This window comes from Apostichopus japonicus, chromosome 3 (genome assembly GCF_037975245.1).
Source record: "Apostichopus japonicus isolate 1M-3 chromosome 3, ASM3797524v1, whole genome shotgun sequence".
NCBI classification, from domain to species: Eukaryota; Metazoa; Echinodermata; class Holothuroidea; order Aspidochirotida; family Stichopodidae; genus Apostichopus; species Apostichopus japonicus.
In genome coordinates, this window is record NC_092563.1 from 29,933,276 (window position 1) to 29,959,057 (window position 25,782).

A 25,782-nucleotide genomic window follows, 5' to 3' on the forward strand; every position below is an offset into this window, starting at 1 on the left:
TAGATATGGAATTAATTTACCAGATGCAAAATTGACTTCAAATATTTACAAAGATTCTTCTTCATGATCACTATTCCTACAGTAGTTGTACATGTTTGTGGGATGAAATTGTCTGAGAGTAAATACTCAGCTTAGCTTCTTTTTACATCAACAAATTTGATGGCTTAACAGTGAAATAGTGATGAGAAGTATTAAAGGAATGCCCAAGAGCACTTAAAAGGGGGGGAGGGGATATTGGGTGGGGGAGGAGAATGGCCTTTCATTTCAACATTGCAACACAGGCAAAACCCATTGGTTAATGTTTATGGAAATAGTGAAGAGAGGTATTAAAGGAATGCACAATGGCACTGATGGGAGGCAAAAATTGGAGAGGGTATGTGAGAAATTGGAGAGGGGTGGGAGAAGACATGGCGTGACATGGTATTATATTTTAACATTGCAACACTGGCACAATCCCTTGATACCTTATACACTATACCAGATGTCTCTCTGTATCACTTCAAATAAATATATATATTATTCACTCAATAAAACTAAATCAAATAAATGTTACCCTGGTTTGACTTCATGCACAGTATCAGTTGATATGCAGTAGATCCAACAGTAGGTCTCAGGGAGATATCAGCTGTACAATGTTTCCTAAAATCATGTCAGACAATCCTACCTAATGTACAAATGTAACGTTACTAGAATACAAATTAGCCTATAGTACTACTGCAGCATGACAGATCAACCCCCACAGTAAAAAGTCAATAAATTGTAAATTTCATTTCAGACAGATTCTGTCAACACTGTTCCAGATGGTCTATGCACATTACTGCTAAATAATACAAGCAACATCAATGTGAACAAACATGTGTAATAGTACATGTATATAGGTACAGAGTTACACACTCTCCTTGTGTATCAACATACAATAAAGTTGTAAATCATGTATTCATGAATATTCATGACATACACGTATCATATTCATAAGGGATGCTATGGAAGTATTCACCTAACTAACACACCCTATTCACCTCTATACACACTGCAACAGGTATATATCCATATCTTACGCACAATTTATCAAATTTTGGGGAGTGCTGATGCTTCATTTTTGTACTGCCATCATTTCGGCGAATCTTAAATTTTAGCTAGCAAATACAGCCGGGAATCGGAGATCATAACAGAATTGTAAATTTATGGAAGTTTCATAGTTTAATAGTCATACATGGCAATAATGTCGCTTTTCTCGTTTAGGTTCAACAACGCTCGAATATCAGATCTGAACAAAATCAGCAGATAATCTTCAAAATAGTTGATATCTTATGAAGGTGTGCAGCTGACATTGCCACAGGATTTTCACTTAGAATCTTCCAAGAATTAGTTCTCCACATTTAGAAACAGTGCATGGCTGCAGTGATAATATGCAGTACGCAAACAATGTATATATTAATTAATGTTTAATTTATGCATGGAAATTTGTCACAATCTAATGGTACAAGAGTCTGCATTTGAAGGAAATAAGTTAAGGTATATATCTGAACTCAGTCTGTCAGTCTGTTTGTGTGTAAATATTACATGGCTTGATCAGAATGATAGTCCAGAACTTACTGGGGGTGTATGGTAGAATGGGGTGCTAATGTTGTGGGGAGACAGGTAAGCGCAGAACAAAGTAAATGTGAAGTCGCAAGATACAACCTGTCTCAAGCAGATGTACGGATACATGAGATAGAAAACAATATTGCTTTCACATCTCAAAAGAGATAAGAAAGTAATAAAAATGATTTCAAATTGGAAAAACAAAGCAATACAGGTAACTAATTAAATATTTATGACCAATTGTGCTGTGATCAATTCCACCTTATCATATATACATAAAGGGAATAATGTTTCACTAAATTTTTTCTAAAATTTCAAACCCATGTTTCCTTTTCCACTGATAAGATATAAAGTTTCAAACAAGAATGAGCATCTGTAGTGTAAATGGACTATATCCATCCATCTATGAATTCGGCAGACAGTGGCTCTACATCACTATCAGTATCAGTCTTAAACCTCTGTAAACTGTACAAACATTGTAAAAAAAAATCAAAAGCTGTTATTTTTTCTCATGGATGTCAGATAATCAGAGGAAGGAAGTGCCGCGCTCCAACGACCGGCCGGATCTTTCCCCAAAAGCTTTCATTTTCTCCTTCAAACTACCTAAATATTCAGAACAAAAAGTAGATGACTTCTCACGTTATTAATGATCTCCATTTGACTGATTGTTACAACTTTGCCTTTTTTCTCTGTTAAAATCTAATATAAGCTTTACAATAGATAACATAGCTGAACCATGGTACATAAAACTGAAACCCTTTTCCCTCTTAATATCTAATATTAGCTTTACAATAATGAAGGATGAATAATCTGATTTACGATGAACTTTGCAAGAAAATATATCATTGATAATATTATGTAGTAAACATGTCTTTATGGCTTAAAATATGTTGTTTTTGATATAAAAATTGTTAACCAAGTATACAATAGTCCATGTACCTGAAGCTTGTTGGTTAGTCCATTATGTTGACAGGGGTAAAATAAGTTGGCTTTGTAAAAAAAAAAATGCAAATATATCTGTAACAGAAATAACTGTTTGTACGGCAGATGAATGTATAAGGAACACATTTATTTTGTTAATGTATTCTGAAATGTAGTTCTCATTTGACTACTCAAAATGTACATTACATGAAATCCTTACACATTATGAGTAGTACCCCTGTGACAAATCTTTCAAGGTACAGATAGGATCTTACAATGTCATCTACGCATTAGTCAGGTCATACTTCCAGAGGCTACGCACGCTAAATTGTTCAACTTAATTACCTTTCGGGAAACATTTTCATACGGTAGATTTGATTTCACTTGTGCCCCCTTTGCTGTTAGGCTTCTATTTGTGTAATCTGCTGTTAAAGCGTAGTTCACACAATTTCTTCACACTGAAACACAACTCTTAGACTAATGTTCTGGTTCAGGCAAAGAGAGAAGAGTTACCTTACTGTAAGTTGATTCTGGTCCAATGGTATGAAGAATGAAGCAAACATATCACTAATAGATAAATCACCCTCCCAGTGGCACATCAAGCACAGGTTACCAACCACAAAGGTTAAAACTGTGATAGTCAACATGAAAATATATTCTGTTCAGCTCTAAGAGATGAAATCGTGCCAAGAAAATAAGAATGTCTAGACTAATGAATGACAGAATCAAAAGGAAGCAAGCTGTGACCTGGAAGTGAGCTGTGACCTGGAAGTAAGCTGTGACCTGGATGTGACCAATGACCTACCTGTAAGAGTCGAGCATCAAAAAGCCACAAGTAGAGGTTGTAACACAGTCAAATGCAGAGAGTAAAATCAATATAATCAAACTAATCCCGGGAAATACTATACTTCGTTTGTCTACCTTCATTGATCATCAGATCTAGCTATATGACTGGATACGGGAGGGAGTGATGATTTAGTCGCTGGCTCCAATCATTCCGATACCTTTTCTACCAACTTTAGATTCCCATTTTGAAATGAGATAAAATGGAATACATTTTGGGTTTTCTCTTAAATTAAAACTGCATTTTTTTGCCTTGTGTTGTAACTCTATATCACTCAGTTTATAAAAGCTATGAATAGTTCACAGTTGTTAAATTGAATCCTCAATTAAATAAAGAGATCCATATCTTAATGCAATTCTTAAATATTGCTCCTAACAAGAACATTTTGTTTAGTGAAAACATGCATATTTTGCATCCCAAAAATGGTTGTCACATGTTTTGATTTTAGTTACAAATCTTTCAAGTATACGTCATCCTCTCCCTCCATTGTTCCTGATGGTGTGTTTTTCATTGTGTGGACTGCAATATAGCAATTCTTTGGGTTTATCATTTTACATAAATGATTCAGTAGGGCACCACAAGGTTGACTTAAGTTCAACACAACATGCAACTTTAACAGTAAACATTCCCTACTGTACACATGCTGCACTGCAATGGTCCAATCAAATCTCTCCTTTCACAATCTTGTCAGGGAAAAACGATAGTGTCAGATTCTTGATAACAAGTTTGGCTGCTGTCAAAAAAAATTCTGTAAGTTTAGATTGTATTCCTTTTGGGAGAATTGAGATATTTGCTCACTGTCTACAGGCTGACTGTGAGGACCCTATGAAATCCCTATATCAACCAACCACATATGCTTAAAGTGATGCAACAGAAGTCTCTGGAACAGTCTTATTTGGTAAATAGGTCAACTACTGAACTTGACATTCCAAGTACCAACTGAACTGAAAGAGACATGTTTGATAACTACATCAGAAGCAAACAATTTCCAATCAACCACACAACCAAACTTTAACGGCTCGGCTAATAAAATTTGAACTAAACTCTGTTCTTCCTCTAACCCACCATACAAGGAACACATTAGACAAAGTCAATCATCTGTATCTCCTGTCCCTTGCCCTACCTTCCCCCTACCCCTCCCCACTTCTCAATGATCCCAAAGAGGGACAACACTTTTTCGCACTCCCTGCTTCCCACTGTTAATACTCATTATATTTGTCACCATGGCAATACACATTTCTGGGATCTTCACACTGTAAATAACGATCACCTACTAAACATTGTTGAGTAAATTAGTATTAATTGAGTTGAGTAATAAACCAGGTTTTGACACACAATATAATCAAAACACTTGCACAGCACCAATGCAGAGTAAACTCTAGCATAAACCAAAGGTTCAAGTGTTAGCCTTTTAACTGAATTATCAAATTACTTTAAAATCGATTGTGACATCACCTGAAGATGCAATACTTCATTAGTTCATCATATCGCTTTAATAATACTATGCCACAGAAGAGAACATCTTGACTTAAACCAGCAGTACTAATAAGCATATAGGGCCCTATCTAAATAACTCTCATATATATATTCTTGCTGTTTGACAAGAATGTGACTGTGGGGCACTTGGTACTCTAGTCTGGAAACTGACAGAAACTAATATTTTGATGCTCCATGGATAAATAATTAGAAAGCTGGAGGGTAACTGACACAGATGTTTGAAGCACGAGCCGAACTGTCACCAAAATTGGCAAAGGGTAGACTTTTGTCTTCAATGATAGACTTCACAGATGTAGTGAGAAATAACTTTGACTGTTTCATGATGTGCGTCAGGACATGCTACTACATACTACGAAATACCATAGGTCATATATATATATACCCATACTTAACCAAATACCATCCATAGGTCATGTGTTAATACCCATAATTATTACATTTGGTGACCGAATGGAGTTTTATGGATGTGTGCATGTGACACAAGACAATACAATCAAATCAGAAACAAAAGACAACAAAAATTTGATTCAACTTTTGTGAATTAGTTTTCTGTTAGTGACCAGTAGGTAGCTGGGTTTCTTGGCTGAATTATGGAAAATCTGGTAACGGGCTAGATTTGAAATGCCAAATCCTATCCATCCCGGCTAGTCGGTGTTTGCTAATTCTAAGGTCACTGTTGACTGCCAGTAGGAAAACTGCTACTGCACATGGTTGGTTTCCCTGACTGAATTCGATGTGACTTAAAACCTGGTGAATTCTTGATTAGTTCTAGTCTTTTAAGCACATACACTGCCATGACTTTCATGGTTTTCGGCGGTTTAATCGGTACAACTCTTTCTTAGAGACCTTTGGCATGAAGATATTACCTCCTTGCTTCAATGATTATTTTCATTCATAACTCTTATGTACACACTTTATTGCCTGTAACATGTACAATTACTACATGCTTCACTTCTCCTCAAATTGGCCGGTTAGAATCAGTTCATCATTCTTCAGGAAAAGGAAACGACTTCAATCCAATCAAAATTATTTTAGTAAGTTTTGCGACAGAGCGAGACAGAATGAGGAGCAGAATCGTCATCGGTTTGGTGGTCATGACTACAAACCCCCGACACCCCACAGGGAAATCAACGACGTACAAGATATGAGCAGTCTACTGCACTGCTGGTCTCACCATCAATGTTATCATCTTCGCTGCTGATACACATTAATATTCCAGTAAACAGTGGAACATATCTGGTTGCCACTTATCCAAATTGACAATTGACTCTTGGGGAATCACAATCATTTTAATAACTTCCCCTTTTTCCTGTATTGTAAAAATATGCCTTTTTGGTGGACATTTTTACCTCAAAAATTTAAAAAAAAATTGGAAATTTGGCCATGAGTCACATTCACAGAGTGAAACCATTTCCTACAGTACCATTATTCACACAGCATGATGTTAACAGTTATGAAGTGCCTCAAGTTGAATCTGGGCTGCAAGCCTTCACGACATGTGTATGTCATTACAGCTTAGAACGATCTATGCCATCGCAAAGCTACCCTTGTATTAAAATAAACTGAACTTGGACAAATTGTTTATCGATGTTTTAAACATAGTTACTCCAAATTCAATGTGCTTGAATAAGATTTGTTTATGTTTGAAAAGGTTTGTTTAGGGCACATGACATACAAACTGACAGCCATTTTAAATTTATGACAATCAATGAGTGACAACAATGACATCTTGTACCATGCACAGCAATTGAGAGTGAGAAAGTTATGAAGGGACAGGTAGGTATCTAAGATTCTCTAGAACTGGCGAACTTTAGCACAACATAGGTTACTTCTGAATGGTAGATTTAGGAGGAAGTGAGCTACAGTAAGTCCTGGATGTGGGATAGGAGGCACAGTGCTAAAACTTCACCCAACTTAGTAGGTTAGTTAGATAAGGAAAACTTGTGCAGAAGTAGAATGGAGAGAAGTGAAGTAACGTTATAGTAAAACAGCAGTTAGTATTGTAGGGTACCACCTCTAGCAGAGTTGAGGTTGTTAGGAGACAGGTCAATGATGAGTACAGTAATGCTCTTGGTCTTCACTGGATCATTGCCCTTGGTTACCGTTCCTTCTTTCTTCTCTGTACTCCTATATAATGTAACGGATGCAACTTACAACTTGCTGTACTTTGTTCTATTTAATTACATTCAGAAATTAGTTAGAATACAACATTCCAACTAGGTAGACTACAATGTAGGCAGCAGTTTTATTTTCCAAAGGTCTTGTTTCAAACATTAATGCACAATCTTTTCAGGCAAAAAATCTCAAAAGTGACATTGACACTGTAAATTCTCATACTATTGAGAAGATAAATGCTACCAGGCTCCCTATCAATAAAACTTCTCTATATAAAGTTCAGAACGGCAACGATAATATTTATCTTTATCTTTTTTGCCCCTTTTTTGACATTAACACAAAAAAGAATTCTACAAAAAAGAATCGCACTTCACAAGAATCGATATTCTGGAGAACCAAAAAATCAATACAATTATTTCTGTCTTGAGGAAGGTCACCCTTCTAGTACATTTTAACTTATTTCTTCTTTCTGAAACTGATGTCAATACAGTGCAGGAGAGGTGGTTTCAGTTCAACTACATGTATTAATATCAACCAAGAAATGCTGTGGCACCAGCTTTCATATCTGATATGTGTGTCAAACAAAGTACCAAGGTTTTACCACCTGAGAGCAGGTGTATTTAATTCTATATTTACAATACGACCATCTTGAGCCGTAAAACGTGTGAAATTACAAGACTCATCTGGTTTGGAGATTCATCAAATTATATGAACTTACACATGTCTCTTCACAACAACTGTACTCTGGCTCTTAGCATGCTTGAAGCACCTGCTAATTTCTGTGCTGTAATCTCATGGTGACCAGCCCACTGCGGTCTATCACCCTCAACACTAAACCATCACCACCTAATATTTCTCTCTCTTGAGTTAAAGGTGCAAAGGACTCAATTTACTCTCATACATTTTGAGTAACATGACAGTACAGGTAAGGGCTTTGTTTCTCATTACCACAAATAATCTTTCCAATTTTTCCAAACCTTGCACATTTGGTTGTGTTTCGTATTTAACCTTCTTTCACTTCCTGCCAGATTCACTCCAGTGACTGATGCAATATATGGTCAGTATTGACTCAGTGAGATCTAATAGTCCTTTCACTTGCTCCCCAGAAGATCAAATTATCATGGACGGTTAATATGAACTACATGCCCCAATGCTTATATGCAAATTAGGAAGGTCAAGTTCATATCTACCATGGATGGATTTGTGAGAGAAGTCTAGTCTTACGTATGAAGGTCAGTTTTGACATTTCAGCAAACTTTTCATTGGTTTATTGCATGTGTTAAATAGAACTAATGCAATAAAATTGCAATTAATGTTTAATTGCACTATAGTAGGGCTCAAGAAACTTTCCCTAACACAGACTACTTGAAATACCACATGTCACACGTTCCACCAAGGAGCAGACTGCTTTGAGCGGTTTATGCTGGTTGTGAGAGAAACATGTCCTGTGTTTCTATTGCTTGCAGTCATGAAAGCAGAATAAAATGTAGCTCTAGAGGAGCTAATTAAAACTAATTAACCTAAAATTGTTTAGGTTCAAAAACAAGCATTTTGTAACAACAGAACATTATGCAAACCTGAGTAGTTCACTTAACTGTATACATGCAGAACAGACCATGAAGTCCACTACATTAACATGCAGTACCTATTTGCATCTAGGGTTATAATTCCATCCAGATTCCTCTTTTGAAAGAAGAATTCACTTTCAAAGGGTAATATCTTCCTGTTCAGCACTCCCTCATTTGTTGGAAGGTCAGGAACATTTTCTGGAAAATCCTACGTAATTATCTAGTGACGACTAAAATCAATTAATCTCCAGAACTTTACAAAACTGTTGTGATTTTTGACTGGTTGCTTTGCCTCATTTACTACTGTACTTGATCTGTCTGTCGACTGGTTAGAGCATGGTTACCTCCATGGTTAAAGGCACGCCACTGTTAATCCCAACCACTCTCAGTGACTCTCTCTATTTCTGTCATGTTACTGACCTAGCTCCCCTAGGGTGTCCTGGATTTACTTTCCCACCTGCAGGAGGTACCTCTTGAGAGGATTGCAAACTGCTCATCTATAATACAAGTGCTTCAGCTGAAAGCGTTAACAAACAGTTAAGTGCCTATAGATTGCTTTATAGCTGATAAACATGAATCTCACTGTTTCTTTGTTTTATGAAAGAATTAAAATTTTGAAAAACACGACCATAAAGAAAGACTGAAACAGCTGGAAACAAAACAAAATTTGACTGATCTTGCTAAACTAATGCATAACAAAACCAAGAATTAGTGATGAAATGTTTCTCAGTTTCGACTCGTATTGATCTGTCAACCTTTAATATGCAAAAGAGGAACAAAACACACAATTGTTTCCATACAAAGCTGGTTTTGATGGTTTTCTAGTTTCTAAACGTACCATGCCATTTCAAGGGTATAATGTTTCGAAGCATTTAAGAACAATGGACTCATTTTCCTTTCCTTTCCTTTTCTTTGAACAACAGGTTTTTATAACCATCAGACTAGTAAGTAGCTTTGACCGATTAAACTTCCCCGTTGCAACGAAAAACACTGTTAATTATTACCCATCCACAGTTTATAGGGTGAAAACGTTACCTAAAGAAGGACAATGGAAAACCTCACCCATTTCAGCCCACATTACTCCCACACAAACAATATAGTTTTGAACTGTTTATCAAACTGTTACAAAAATAACACAGTTGATACTTAAAGGTACAGACCGAAAATGGTAAGTGTTTATGAATGATAGCCCGGTAAAATCTGACAAATCCATCATTCACATGAATGCTTGTTTAGAGAATTCAGAATAGGTATAGTACATTCCCAGATATCCCGACAGTTTAATCCAAGAACATCCAAATGTAATTTTGTGCTTAGACATCCTTTAACACCGAATTATGAACTCTGTCTGGGCAGCAAAATGCATAGAATTAAATCAATAAATCGATATTTATATAATCGATAAAGCACTGGACAAAGATTTGGTGAACAAATCTAGCATGATGCAATTTCGGTGTCTTAGCTAGATCAATTATCTTGATTATTTGTAATTATCCTCGATCAGTTTGGTAAAACTTGACGATCACACACACACAGCTGCTTTAATGTGCTTTCATTCACTAATTTAGTGATTTATTACTGGAGTGAGATTGTTAAAGTCTCACTTTTGCTTTCCATAGGGATCAAAACAAGTTAATGTTTTCTATTCTTTTTCTATGTGAAATGTCATGTTATTGAAGTGGCATTCCAGATTTTGAAAACCTGTCATCGATTTTAGGAGGTAAAGAGTGCAGTTGTAGGTGAGAGACAGGTAAGAGAGGAGTGCCATCAGCTTCGGAAATGCAAGAGGACGGAGGACATCTCCGCCCTCGTGGAATTTCTAAAAGAGCTCCCCGTGAGACCCCTGAGTGAGATATACAGCAGTGTGACATTTGATCACCTCTTATATGTATTATATTACCTTCCTCTTTCATCTCTTCTCTCTTCATCGTCCTTTGCCACTGAATATGTGAACAGTTGAACACACACAAAATACTGCATTGCAACGAACTTGGCCAAATCGTCTTACAAAACCATGTACATGCCTCCTTGGTATATTATCAGTAACAATGCGACATACTGTACTAAGTGAATATGACTCACGTCATCATGGAACATCTTAACATAAATCATAAAAGTGAAGAGTAAATTGATACCATATGCAAATGAAGATAGGTATCTACTGTAGGCTCCCAAGCAATGCAGATCAACTCCCATTGCACACAAGTCATTCTTACACTACAGTGAACTACATATCACAACCTTTGCAAGGTTTATAAAGCACAGCCCCATGGCTTGTTGAGGCTTCTTGGGGTTCTTGTATCCGGGTGAAGGAGATGGGAAGATGGAAAGGAGGGGTGGAGCAGTTGGAAGCAGGAGAAGAAAGGGCGTGATTACTATACAGACATACAACATTAGTACAAATCCTGTATTTGGCGTAGTATGTGGTGTATTAATAGAATTAGTCTTCACCTGAAATCTGCCACTCATGGACAAAATAGTTTATCATATATACTTAATTAAAAAACTTGAATATAAATGAATCTCAATTGCAATTACAGCCACACCAAGGAATCAACGATGTACACAACTGTATTACTGCTGAGTAGACAGCCATCACACCTTCAGCCATCTTTCATGTTTTTAAGCTCCTGTACAGATATACACTTCCACTATTTATGTATACATATGCATATATATACACTATACATAATATACACTAACTTCCAGGATTAAGTGAGATGATCACTATTTTTTTCTAATGTATAGAGTCAGTGCTAATCTTCTAAAAGATTCAATTTGTTAAAGATACATTACAGTATCCTCATTCTCAGAGATTTCCAATTTTCTGTTTTGTCTGGCCTCTGAAGAGTTTTATCCCTACTACCTCCCCCTTCCCCTATCTAGTCCCCATTTTGACAGCTTTCTCCTTTCCTTTCTGCCCTCCGCCTCCAATCCCCTTCCAGTTCTAAACTTCCTTACTCATCGGCCTCCTTCCCCCTGCTCTGACCACTCCTGCCTTGACCCCCCTGCTGTGACCACTCCTGCCTTGACCCCCCTGCCCTGACTTCCCATCCCCCCACACTAAAATGTTCTAAGAGATGATATGGCCCTTTGCAAGTAACTCAAATGGCATCAACTGATTCCCTGAAATATATATGAATGATCACACCAGCTTTATGAACATGGGCATTTTACATCACTAACAAGTCAAATTGGATTAAGTTTGAGCAAACTTTCAGAATTTAGAGACAGTTCTAGCCGTCTTAGTTCACTGTATTGCTATAACTGAACATATTATTTGATAATTTCTGTAGTATCTGCATGGCTTTCACACGGTTGGATTCATCTCTACCTACACAGTGTACATACTAAATTATCCTTGAAGAGTTCCCATTTTATGAGGAGGCCAGGAATACCTAGCTAAACAAACTCACTTCCAATCTTAAAGGATCATAGCATCCACAAAGGAATTTCAAAAAACATTGAACCATGTTTTCATAATGGTACTTTTAAAGCCTTTACGTGCAACCAATGTTATTATTTAATCTATTTAAAGCTTCTGATTATAAATTTCCTTCCTTCTTGCGATAAGAATCTCAATCTCACTCTCCTATCTTCTTAAAATCACAGAGCATGGCACGATTTGAGAATATAGGAAAGTGCCCTTGCCACTAAAATCAATAAACTTTTATTCAATTTCAAAACAGATGCCCCCTCCCCTTCCTTATTCCCTGTTTTGCATATATGCATACAGATTCAGTACAAAATCTTGGCAAAATAAAAACATGAAATACATATCCATGTTATGATATATAGACACTGCTTTAACCCACCAAAATATGCTGAGTGTTTTGAAATGGGTTTGAGCATTACAAACTGTGAGGACCACGCAACACAGAGTGACATTTAGCAGCTCACTAACTGTAATGGTAACTTGATTTATTGGGCTTTTAATACAGGCGCTGGCTTATGATCTACAGTCCATTGGTGAGATAAAAAGAGCTACATGTTTCCTGAAATAAATTTAACTGTAATTTCAGACATAATCAAAGATATTTGCCTTGTCCCAGAGGTGGTATAAAATTCCAATTATTGTAGAAATTTGAAACAACTTGACATAAGAAGGATGTGAATATTAATTATGATCATCTATGAAGGTATACAAACAGTAACCAGAGTTTGAATCTTGCCTTGATCATAAAAATTTGATCATAAATGAGAGTATTATGGCTTGAAACCAGTCCCTACAGCACTGGTTCAAAACTATGGGTGGTAACTCATGACTGATTTGAGGGGGGGGGGGGGGGGTCTTGGGCTATTCTAGAGGTTTTCTTTTGTTTCTTGCACAGTGTACTAATGAGTAGAACAAATAATAATCATTTAAAATTAGTACATGGCAGTTTTATTAGTCCCAGGTACTGTACTACTAGTGTACAGGCAATGTACACAGGCTGTAAAACAGTACAACATTTGGCAATATACTTAAAACTTCTCAATGACTACACTTTTCGTTGTGTTATTTTAGATATCTGTTTATTGACACACTGGCTCTGATACAGTTGTTTTGTAAGTTAACTGACTGATAGTGCAATAAACTACAGTAGGAGGAAGGCTGAATGTCTGGGTGAAGATTCTGAAACATGATGAGCACATGTGTGGTGTCTCTGGAATAAAAATAGTTTTGGAAACACTGGACACAAGAGTCAGATATATTGATGAGATAGGTAAGGAAGAACCAGATTTAAAGGAATAGGTAAATTGTGATAGAAACCTTCTGTAACCTACCTCTAGACATAGTAGCTATGTCTGCTAAACGTTGAAACGAATCCAGAAAAGCTGTTAACGAAACCACTGTAGCTCTGTCGAAACAAACGATATAATACAAAGTGAAAATTAATCATTCAGTTAATACTGATTATGCTCGAATGCATAGATTTCGTTGAGCTGTCGGTTCAGCATTTTGATGATACTGTTTTACCAATTGAAGTTATCCAACCATTAAGTATGAGATATATCCCAGAGAACTATTTAAACAGCTGTATGTTTCATAATTTGGTATATACTGTAATTTTGTATCAAATTGTCTGTGCAGAGCACAATGGGGTGCAGCAGTATTAAATCTGTTTGGACTTTCAGTAGATTGCCTTGAAGTGGATTGAGGGCTAGGGCCATGTCTTTCTTCTTCCAATTCTTCTCAAATGTCCATATTTTAGCTGTAATTATATAATAACACCTTAAATCTTTCACAAGTCTACAAGGATTTATTTAAGTCTTCTGTCAATACTGTCAGTGCACTGTGTAGGGTTTACATTCAAATGTTTAGTGTGTCTACTCTTTCACAAGTTCACCAGGGGTTTCCTTTCCAGGCTTTCATCATGCCTCTCAGTTTATGAAACTATTTATACTGTCTGTTCTCTTTCCAAATATAATTAAGCTGTGTGTCATAAACAATGGAATGCAAAAATATAAAAATAACAACTTCTCTTCATGTCCTGACCTAGCCAAGACCTTTACAGTCCAATCCTTGACCATTATTGAAGTATAGCAGACAAGCAGAAAAACAGCACAAATCCTGTTGTTAAGTTACTCATTTTTCAAAACTTGTCAATATTTTCACCTGCAATTCAGCCAGTTTTCACACATACCAGGTTTGTCATAGAGGTTAACCAGAGTTTGATAGTTCCTTCTAAGGGAGGTGTGCAACCTCTTATTAGGTGTTCTACAGAGCATTAAACCACAACTACTGAGAGAGTACAAGTATTATGATCCAGTTTAGATTCTTTTAATACTATATTCAATACCAGATGTGCCTTAGTGTTGTCACAGTATTATATTTTCATACAAACTTTTTCTTCCCCCCCCCCCACCCTCTATATGATATCGCTTTTATATGTAATATAAAACTTTGCACATTTTGACCACATATTACTAAGCAGCTATGACTGCAATTTATAATTATAATTAATACAAACATTGATGAAGTTTCAAAGCTCCATTTAAATATCTCTTTCAAGTACTGTGAGATTAATACAAAAGCTCTCCAAAAATTTACAAGACCTTAATTTTATAATTTTTGATTTTCTTTTATGACATTTTTTTTTTTAATTTTCCAAATTTAGAAAACGATTTTGTATTTGCGATCTTTTACTTCATATATTTCAACATTAATGTAAACCAACCAGTCATATGCTAACATGAGCAAAGTTTCACATCTATACATATACCGCAATACATAATCTATGCGAAAATACATTATGTTGATTAATGACCGATAAGAGAGGAGAAAGTCAATACATCTTTGTATCATAACATCACAACAACATTAATGTGAAAGTCTGTCAGAAATGTGCATAACACATTGCAAACTCAAAGTAAAATATCTTATGATACGTCTCAACACACAGCAAACTGTGTACATGCATTTTGAAATCATAAATTTGTAAGAAATATTTTATGCCTCATTTTTGTGCGTGAGTGAATCGCGTTTGTCCAGGAAATAATCTGTGAATCAAGGGACTGTTCAGAAAAATTACTCATTTCCTTCAATGGCAGAGTTGAGAATAAATTTAGTCTTGATTTTTGTTGTTGTGCATCAATTTATATTTATATTAGTTATTTGGAAAAGAGTGGGCTTGAGAGGAAGGGGAAGAGGAAGGGTGGAAGGGAAGGGGAATTTTCGGCTTTGAATTTTGCCAAATGAGAGTTGAAATGGAAATATAGGATAGATACACATTAAGATATCATATTGGGCCTCACAGAAAATATCCGTGACTGACATTAACTGCAAGCTAGATACGCAGATATGATTAAAACGGGCGTAAACTTTGGAGAATGTAACCACATTGTGTAGATCCCTTACTTCCCAGGGAATAATTTATCCAGAGTGGGCAAGTCGCTACACAAGTGAAAAGATAAATACACCAGTGTTTTGTACACAGAAACACATAGTATTTTAAGACACAAACTTCACAGCCTGCAAACCTGCCACGTGAAATTTAAACACTAAATTATTCCATTTCCGTAATAGCTCTATGCATGGTTCCACAAAGCAACTCCGGGATTGGGCTGCTATAAATAGCAAGCTATACCTCTTTCTGTGTGATTTACATTGAAAGCATCACCCATCATTATCCCACACATGTCAATAATAACAAACTATAGCTGGTATAGATCTGTAACCGCACATTTCAAGAAGACAACAGCAGTGTACAAATTAATTTGGATTAATAACACACAAAACTATACAAACCATATCAGACCGCATTTGTGGTTTAGTATGTACGTACGTACGTGCATTATCCATGCAAAAACACAGGTGAAAAATTATGATTTATTTTCTTCGTGCTCACAACATTTGTGACACAAGGTGTTTTGACCCCCCAACATCCTGTTAAGTACGCCCTTCGCTGATGACAATTGCAGGTACTGTACACTTACTTGAGTTGTGTGTGGAACTTGGCTGCTTTGGCTTGAAAGTCCTCCCAATGAGGGACACTTGTCTGCAAAGGAAATACAAAGCAAGGATTACAAATACATAGGAAAAACAGTTATCTTTATAACACTGTCATATATCATGATATTTGGTAATATTATAAACATGCCTTGGAAATATAGGCAATGGAGTTTTCAAAAATAATGAAAATTATACATGTACTCAATTTATATTGTCCCTTAGTGTTTAGAAAGCCACAACAGGAGTATTCCAATTAACTTGTCCGTCCATCTGTGTATTTGACTTTATGTCCGCTGTTTTCGTTTTTGTCCACGTCCAAAGGAGATCCTTCTAGGATCGAAACATTAGACCCTCAGTAACTGGACTAATAGTTACCTACACAGGCTTTCCACAGTTGATAAGCAAATTTTTGCTTATACTTTTTACTGTTTTCTCTTCCAAACAGGAAGGAATGGTGTACTTAGTCTAGGCAGGCAACATAACTTACACAAACCAATATAAGAGATCAACTAATATGTAGCTGAGTACAGCAGGCATAGCCTAATACACATAAAACTTTAATATCTGGTCATTTGCCAAAAATGATAGCTCCATCATGATACTATTATAAAACAAAGATAAATGATAAATTAAAACTTAGAAATGGTAAATTAAAACTACAACTGATAAATTAAAACTACAACTGATAAACTAAAACTTTGTAGTTTTGTAGCTTACATTTAACAATTTTTTTTTTTCAAACAAGATAAAGAACTACAGAAACAAGTTTTCAAGGGTGCCTATGATTCCAGAATTATTGAATACTGTGTATTGTCATGCATATTATCTCCAACCTTTATCAATCACATACAGCTGGTTACACAAAGAAACCAAAGACCATTTCCTTTGGTCAACTGTGTAAGCAAAAGGGTATGATCTAGAAACAACAGAACTTACAACAAACAACAGGAAAAAGTGAATTTCAGAAAGGTTGATAGCTTCCAAAGGTTAACAGTTTAGGATGAAGAACAAACATAAACATAAAGTTAAGAGAATGCAGACAAAATCCAGAGTTACAGACCAATCGATTTAACCTAGAAAAGTAACAACACTGTTGCAGCTCAGTAACACTGACCTATGGACAGTAACACTGCTACAGCATAGTAACACTGCTACAGCATAGTAACACTACCACAGCACAGTAACACTGCCACTGCACTGTAACACTGCTACACACAGTGAAACTGCTACAGGCCAGTTATACTGCTATATTACAATAACACTGAAACAATAAAGTCACACTGTTACAACACAATAACACTGCTGCAGCATAGTAACACTGTACTACACTATAGAACACAGTAAAACACTACTACTGATTAATGTGACTGCAGATACCGCCACTGAGCTCTGTATCATTCATGAATTATGGTACAGCAAACTTGAACATATTGCCAAAACAGAACAGCCATCCCTAATGACCAATAAATCAAACTGGAAGAAAGTTCTCTTGAACTACAAAAACTCATCTCATGCATGCTATGTATAACTCCTGCTGTCACTGCATTGTAATTCACACTTCACTGAAGCCATCCTTTGTCTTAAAAATAAACGAAGTGACAAGAAATAAATGACTTTCCTTTCATTGTCACACAAAAATTTATCTTCTTCTTGATCAGGAGACATTGGGTGCCGTTCGTTTCTGATCGTTACTTTTGCGGTAAAAAATGAAGAAAGCTTCAGTCGTTTCATATTGCTTTCATGACTCTGCAAATGAAATTCCTTTAATTACAATGTGGAAACCTTTTAATGAATACAGTGGTATATATGTGCAAGCTACTAGATATAAAACACAACCCTAGACAATATAGAGTATTCATTTCGATCTCCTGATTTTACAGAATGTTTTGTCTCATATCTGTTCATCAAATTAAGAAGATTAATTTGCCCCAAATCCAACACCATCAGGCAAACACGTCCATGACGTTAACCATGTATCTAGAAAGAAGAATTTGTGCAGCTCGACAAAACGACGCCACTGCGCTTCTTAGATTTCCGTTTTTAATACTTTACGGTACTGTCTCAGTGCCGCCCGTTGACTTTACTCTCATCGTAGGGTAGCAATTAGGACGCGGGGCAAATTTTGCTGGAAGTTAACAAGATATGCGGGGATTATTTTTAAAGCACTTTGAGAGTTTCACCGAGGTGCAAAGGATTTTTCTTGCTTCCCTTGAGATCGATGGCAAGATCTCGATGGTGAACATGAAGTGTTTCATTTCCATTAGCCAGTCATCGTAAAGTACTCGACTAAAACAATAAAAGCCAATGAAAATATGATTTGCTATATTATGCTCCTGCCAGAAAATACGTCGGCTTCGATTGAATGACAAATAAATATATCATAGATCACAAATTGATGATCTTGACAACAAGAAGTCAGCCCACACACAATCTTGCAATTATTGGGTGCGCAGGCCTGAGGCATGCATGAGAACACTACTGGCCTACCATCCACATTGCTCAATCTTAAGTATTGTGAGATTTTGGTTCTCAGTGAACTCCAAGACTACAACCAATGTTTCTCTCGTGCTATCCATCAGAGAATTTTACTTGAGAACCTCTTCACTAAATCATAGACCATTATCATTCATTTTTATGTATTTTAGAAAATGAAGTACATTTATACATAATACATGTATATTTTAACAATACGACTTAACTAACAACTTCTGAAAAACAAAAAGTAGCAGGTACAGTACTTTGAGATGGTAATCAACCAAAGAGGCCACTGGCCAAACCATAAATCAACAAAGGTTTGATAAGATCATATTAAAGACAATGAAGACAGCAACTTTCCTATAAGATGTTAGTGGTACAGTGCTGTTATATGTCCATATAACAATTCATTACAACAGTCATGCACTGTAATGAAATAATACAACTTGCTATGCTATGTTATGCTATGCCATGCTATGTTATGCAATGCAAAATGGGCAAATTGCTATACAAGTTCAAAGATGTACAGTATAGCAAATTTTTTTTGTACACAGGAAACAGAACTATTTTCCTACTTTGTAAAAGGATGTTCAGAGTGTTCAAATCTGCTATACAAAATTTGATTACTAAATTATTCCCCATTATTTACATATAATCAGCATGGTGTCTTCTTTCATTTTCTAGATTTGTTGCTTCAGTTTGTGATGCTGGTCTAGGCATGTAATGGTAAAACTATGCATTTTCTGTTTACTTATTTTTAATTAAAAATCGTTCCTACGAGTCAGTGTGTGACAAGTCCACACAAGAGAGGTAACATTTGTTTCTGATTTTCTGGCAAGATGATATGTTTTATTCACAGCAATTCAAGGTCAAACCTATGTGTAATCATTCTCACTTTTACAAAAATTTGCACTTTTGCAGTAACATTGCTTACTTACACAGACCAGTACATCATCCCTAATTGCACATGCAAATAATTTTTCATAGTATAACAAAGGACTAACTCTTCATTATGTTCACAAACAATAACATTGTACATGAACATCACTGTCACCTACAAATTGTATAGTATACCGCCAAATTTAAATAATGCACACTTGCTCAGTTCAGTTCATAACACAGTACCAGTGCTATTAGTAAGCGATTCACAAAGGCAGAAAAAACCACACTTCTCACAGAAGAGTGATTTCTGTCAATGGTCCTATCAACACGTTACTTACTGTGCTATTCACATATGTGTTGCTGCTGATTCTCATAGTATTAACTGGGTATACTCTATATGTGTTGTATATTCATCAAGGACTGTATTGCTACTATCTCTGAAATAAGAAATATGTGGGTATCAAAGAGATGCTCAACAACGCTACTGTTCCATTGGAAATATATTCCACTGTGCAGTTTAACGTTGTTGTATATTGACATATATGGTCTTATAACAAAAATTCATTCAAAACTACTAGCAGAACTGAGAATACATTCTATATAATAATTAAAATAATGTATCAACTTGTTTTTCAACCAAAGCTTCCAGATTAAACAGTTTCTCAGAGATTTGCATTCTAAACCTTGTCCTTAAAGTACTGTAGGTAAGCCCTCTGTCACCATGTCTGTTTCAAAAATTTGAATAAATTGTCAAAGGTCTATTCCATTCAGGAGTGACATCCTTTCTTTCAAAGTTAAAATTGAAATAATCCTCCCAAACCTCACCAAGCAGTTTACTGTCAACCTCCATTCATGCAACCACTCCGTATATATCCCAAATAGGCCTTCAACCATGTGTAGCACTGGGACCTAAAACCTGCCCGAAAAATCACCCATTTTGAAAGAAATCTACTTATGATACTGTTCTGTACAGCTGATGTGGTAGTAAGGTGGTAAGCCCAGTTAGTGAGCTCACCAAATCTAATCCAGATGGTTACCAGAAGCGCAGGTCAGAATGATAGAAATGACAATGGTCCTTGACCGGAAGTGACAGGTCTGTCACTGGGGACTTACATTGTTAAGACTAAGAGTTACAAATTCACTCTAGACACGGTAGAGCAAGAGTGCTCAGGCTGTGAGGAGACAGGTAAGCAAGGAAGCAAAGCAAAGCAAAAACCTTTGCAGGGTCAGAACCTCCAAGAATGTACTTTTGAAAACTTCACTGTATTTTAAGAATTTCATGCCTAGATCAACAGAATACAACAAATCTAGAAATGAAACATGACTCCAAATGTTTAAAAGATGATTTTGAGATTGACATGCTAATGTATGCTAATTAGATGTAAATAACAGGGGACAATTAAGTGATCAAATTATGTAAAGATTTTGAACACCCTGAACATTCCTTTACAAAATAGAAAATACTATGTTTCCTATACAACTGCTATATATCTTTGCACTCATTTTGCATAGCATTTTGTGTTGTTATACATTATTCCCTGATATATATGCATGTTGTACTATGTCAAACCTCTGGCAAATACTGACCGATTAAAGGGTTGGACATGTAATGTCTACTGAATTTGATGATTCCAAACCTATCGATAACATCAAAACTGAGAGTTCAAATACAGTACACATGTGGATACAGTTGAAGTCAGTGCATGAGTAACCATTTCTAACTAGATCTATGATAATCATCTTTGTTTATTGCATCAATAAATTACTTGTTGCAATGTAGTCCATGAGATGGGTAACCAAACTAAATTATACCTACACAAACAAGTCAGCAATACAACTTAAATTTTACAACACGATACAACATCAACTGAACACAGTGTTAAATGCAGTGATTACCCTATGAGTGAATGAACTTGTAACATGTACTACTACTACTCAGTAGTAGGTAGATGAATGTAGATCAGTGTCACAGGGAAAGATTCTGGAACTAAAAGCAGACATTGCAAAATATGAGACAAGTTTGGTTCAGGCACCTACTACTGTATAAAGAATGTTTTCATTTTTTTAAATACAATAATTACTTTATTATTACTTCAACGTATAATTTTTAAGTTGTTTCACTAGAAGACTGAGTAATTAAACTCAACAACTCAACAAGCTGCTTTTCATGGGACTTTCACTTTGTTCTTAAGAAAAACCTTCACAAAACCATACAGGTACTGTATAAATATACAGTACTGTACTGGGGAACAATTAAAGCAGCATTTTGCGTTGGGTCGCTTTTTTCCACCTTTTTAACATGTGCATCGATTTTTTTACATGTATCAATCATAAAACAGCAAACTAAGATACAGTACCATCCAAGTTTCACCCTGCCAAGAGTCTTAATTAGCGAGTAATTAACGATTTATATCGATAACGAGTAAAAGTGTCCTCGACAAAGTTTTCATATCTCCAAATCCACTAGTTTGAATTCCACCAATCAGTGAATAGTATGTTTATTCATGAGCATTTTGCGTTTGGTCGCCGTTTTCTACTTTTTTGACATGTCCATCGAGTTTTTTACATACATCAAATCACAAAACAGCAAATTAAGATATTATCCAAGTTTTTCCCTGCCAAAAAACTTTAATTGGCGAGTATTCCACATACAAAATTAAATCGCATTCAGTTCCCAAACCCACTAGTTTGAATTCAACCAATCAGAGATGCAGGTTTAGTTATGAGCCGTTGCTAAAAATAGATTCAAGACTTTGCGTTGGGAGTTGTTATGCAACTCCCTGGTACAACTGCCACATAGACTGTACACAAATCAAGCGTGGTGTTATATTACGTATCTGTCAATGACGTTCGTAGTGTTTAAATATTCATATTATGGGCGAGGTTTATTGGGTTCCCAACGGAAAATATCTTGGAGAACAACAAAGTTGAAAGTTGCAATTTTTTCGACATTTATGCCACCATTTGAAGTAAAATATAAATAGATAAGCTAGTTATGTATGTCGTTATGGCATAGTGGAGTCAGTGAGGTTGAGAAATATCATAGTCGAGGACGCAAAATGCTGCTTTAAAAAATAAATTGTAGCAAATTGTCCAATTTCTCTGTGCACATTCCAAAAACAACAATTATTTGAAACTAAAAATGAAAGGACTTTACTGTATTAACATGTTAAACTATAGATCATACTAGGCAGGAATCAAAGCTGGCAATACAAAAGGACAAACATATTACTAACTAAAACATGTTAACCTTCCAAAGTTTCAAGAAAACAAAGAATTAATTGGATTAACCATAACTTGATGATGCTCTGATACATTTTCATTTAAAATCACCTCACTTGAAGATGTTAACACAGTATTCGTTTGTTGTTCTTTATTAATTTAAAGGTAGTGCACACGCAGACCCAAAATCAAAATTTCCCAGTTTTCATATTGAATATATTTTGGAAAATTTTTACTGCAAGGTTTAGCATCACAGTAGTGTGCTTTGCATTTACTGTATCATTAAAAGTTGTACATTGAATGAGATCAACTATAAAGTACAATTGCATGCGAATGAGACTTGAGTTATTGAGTACAAAGCTATGATTGATGTCATCTCTATCTTCTTATCGGATAATACAGGTCTTTTTCTCTCTTTTTGTTTTCATTTACAGTATATTGGTATATATATAGCAAAACATTTTTCAAATTATTTATCATTCCAAAAAGGTGATTTTCAGATGTTTTTTACAGTATAATGCTCCATTTCTCTATTTAGGACCAAGTGATTTTCACCTCCATATTGATCCATACTAAAAAATCAATACTATTGTTTGCTCATTATATACAACATCTCACACTTAGCACAACAACAAAAATAAAAGCACTTGTGATTTACAGGTTGCCTTGCATTCTGCAAAACTTTAAATTTGTGTCTAGAACACAACAGGTTGGGTCAGAGTTTCAACAGTACTGAGTTCATTGACTGTACATGTTCCATTCTGTATTGATCTGAAAGTGCAATGCTTGGGTGCTTCAAACTGCATCTATAATCTACCACCCAAAAAAAAACACAAAGTACTCTGACGTTGCTGTTAGATTATCTCAATGAAATAGTTTGCTTAATTGTTTGTTTTTGTTCATGTTTTCTTTTTTGCCAAACAATTCACTACTTCTCACCTGCCAATATATACAAAATGTGTGGGTTGATGAAGATTTCTTTGTTCAAAATTGTATCAGGCAGGTTATGGCTAGGGAGACCTGATGTTTTCAACTATAATGATCAAAGGCCAATGTGACATTTGTTGGAATTTGTAAAGCCCAAGTAAAACTGTTCATATACAACCATACCACAAGGTGTTGTCACAGTTACAACTCACATTTCATGGTTTGGTCTTTTTGCCTTAATGTCAAAATACTGATAATAAAGATTTTTAGATATAAAATACTTCTAAGTTCTTGATTCTCAAAAGGTTCCAAGAAAGGAAAGGTCCTTTTTAAACCCTCCCAACTTCAGCACAAACCAGATAACAAAAGTTCACAAACAACAGAGATAAACTAACAGCATTGCAAGCTAATGATACACTGTACAACTCCAACTGTAACAGTTTGCAAAAGTTTGAGGACTTAGAAGTCAAACTTAAGGAATTTGTTGTTTCACCTTACTGGAACTGAGCCATAGTGCTGCTCACCCCCGTTAAAGTGAAAACAGACCTACTGACCATTGATTATGATAATTGGGCAATTAGAACTTCTTTTGACCCTTAAGCAGAGATGTTATTTTTTTTCTTCTTCTTTTGTGGAATAACCTGTACCTCAACCAACATCACATACTGGAAATCATGTTATTATAATGGAAACAAAGCAGAAATTAATACAAGTTATCCTCTACAACTTTGTAGTTTTCCTCTGAATACATAAGCTTAAGTTCTCCTTTATAGACCTAGAGTACAATTAAAAGTTTAGGTAAACAAATTAAACATATTAGGTGGTCCTAATTAAGTTTGTTCAGATTGTATAAATGCAGCAGGAAATTTCAAATGAATGAGCGTGCATCCTTTGGTGGGAAAAATTACGCAAACCGGAAGCAAGTTTTCAAAGCACACCTTTTGAGCGAAGACATACTGTAAAAATGAGACAGGAATAAACTTCTGACCATGAGGCAAATTTCTTCCAGTTGTCATGAATTTCTAAAGGTCTTTGTGAGGTTAAAACATATCACTGTTTCTCCCCTTAGCCTCCTCCCTATAGGGTGCAGTGTCTCATTTTTCAACCAAAGAAATATGGAACCCTACAGTAGACCTAGCTTCATTGGGCTATGGTAAGCCTCTTACCTTCACAAAAGTCTTGCCATGTAAACTTCATTCTGTACAGTAGCAACTTCCATGTTTCATCACTTTATAATAGGCCCCTAATATTTAATAGCCTAGGCCTAGTGGTATTATTAGGTTAAATAACTTATTAAATATTAGTTTTGGCCAAAGTTTACTTAAGAGTTCTAACAATGAGTATTGCCTTTCTAGTCCTGAGTTTCACTGCTGAACATTTCTAAAAACTAATTTGGCTTGAGTTTGGACCAAGGATCTCTGCAGTAATGTCAAACTAAAGCTGGTCTTGATTTAACTTAGGCCAATGCAATGGTAAACTGTTTATGTTAATCGTGAACTTTACTCGGTAGTCAGCCTAACTAGTATGGATTGGTGTGTTGGAGAATTTCGTTTATCAAAATACACACACCTTCAAGTCGTTAATGAGTACTTGAAACAAGCCACCAAGCATGCTACAATCCCTCTCAATATTCCCCTCCATGAAGCCAGGGGGCTCGTTGGTATCTTGAGACTGTTGAACTGACACCATTGATGCTATTCACATTTGGTACAATTCCCAAAACAATATCCACTAACGACGTAACGTTTTTGCTACTAGGATCGTCTGTCGAACTGGTTGAGAACTTTGGCAAAAAAGCACAACGAATTAAATGTAAGATGAATTGGGCCTATGTAATTCCAGCACCGGCAAGCAAAATACCATGGCTTGAATACTAAAAGTAAACGAAATGTATAAATCCCAGAAAGTCCTTCAACAATATTTTCAAGCTGTAGGTTAACACGGTTGAATCAGTGTCTCTACTGTCTACGCACTGTACGGGCATTCGTTTTTTGCGAGTATATTTATTCTCTTTAAAAACTGCACATTGGAGCAAACGGAAGCATCTGCACATCCAGCGCTTGAAAGGTCTCAATTGCGTTCTTATACATAACGAAATCCAAATACAAACTCACGCACGCAGGCTAGTTACCATACAGCCGGTTAAGTTACAGTTGCCTTTTTTGTCTCGCCCATTTTAGCCGATTATCGGTTAGCTGTTAGGTGAGAGCGCTGTGACTAAAATGAAAAGTGGATCGAACCAGTTATCAATGCTTTCCATTTAAGAAGAGTCACAACAAAAAAACAGCGAGGGAGTTAGTAGTATTATACTC

At 35.8% G+C, this 25,782-nt stretch overlaps 1 protein-coding gene across 6 annotated transcripts in view; it reads right to left on the bottom strand.

Moving 5' to 3' along the window:
* LOC139965787 (uncharacterized) overlaps positions 1–25,545 on the bottom strand; it is a 94,963-nt gene extending 69,418 nt beyond the window's left edge. Inside the window, exons 1-3 of one of the 6 annotated variants that reach the window (XM_071968488.1) lie at positions 25,040–25,545; positions 15,949–16,010; positions 13,297–13,370 (exon numbers count right to left, since the gene is read on the bottom strand). In XM_071968488.1, the coding sequence (XP_071824589.1) occupies positions 13,297–13,370; positions 15,949–16,010; positions 25,040–25,159 (256 nt within the window). In that variant the 5' untranslated portion in view covers positions 25,160–25,545. The remainder of the gene's footprint in view (positions 1–13,296; positions 13,371–15,948; positions 16,011–25,039) is intronic. The other 5 variants (XM_071968483.1, XM_071968484.1, XM_071968485.1 and 2 more) reach the window with 5 other exon arrangements.
* Between the last annotated feature and the right edge of the window lie 237 nt (positions 25,546–25,782).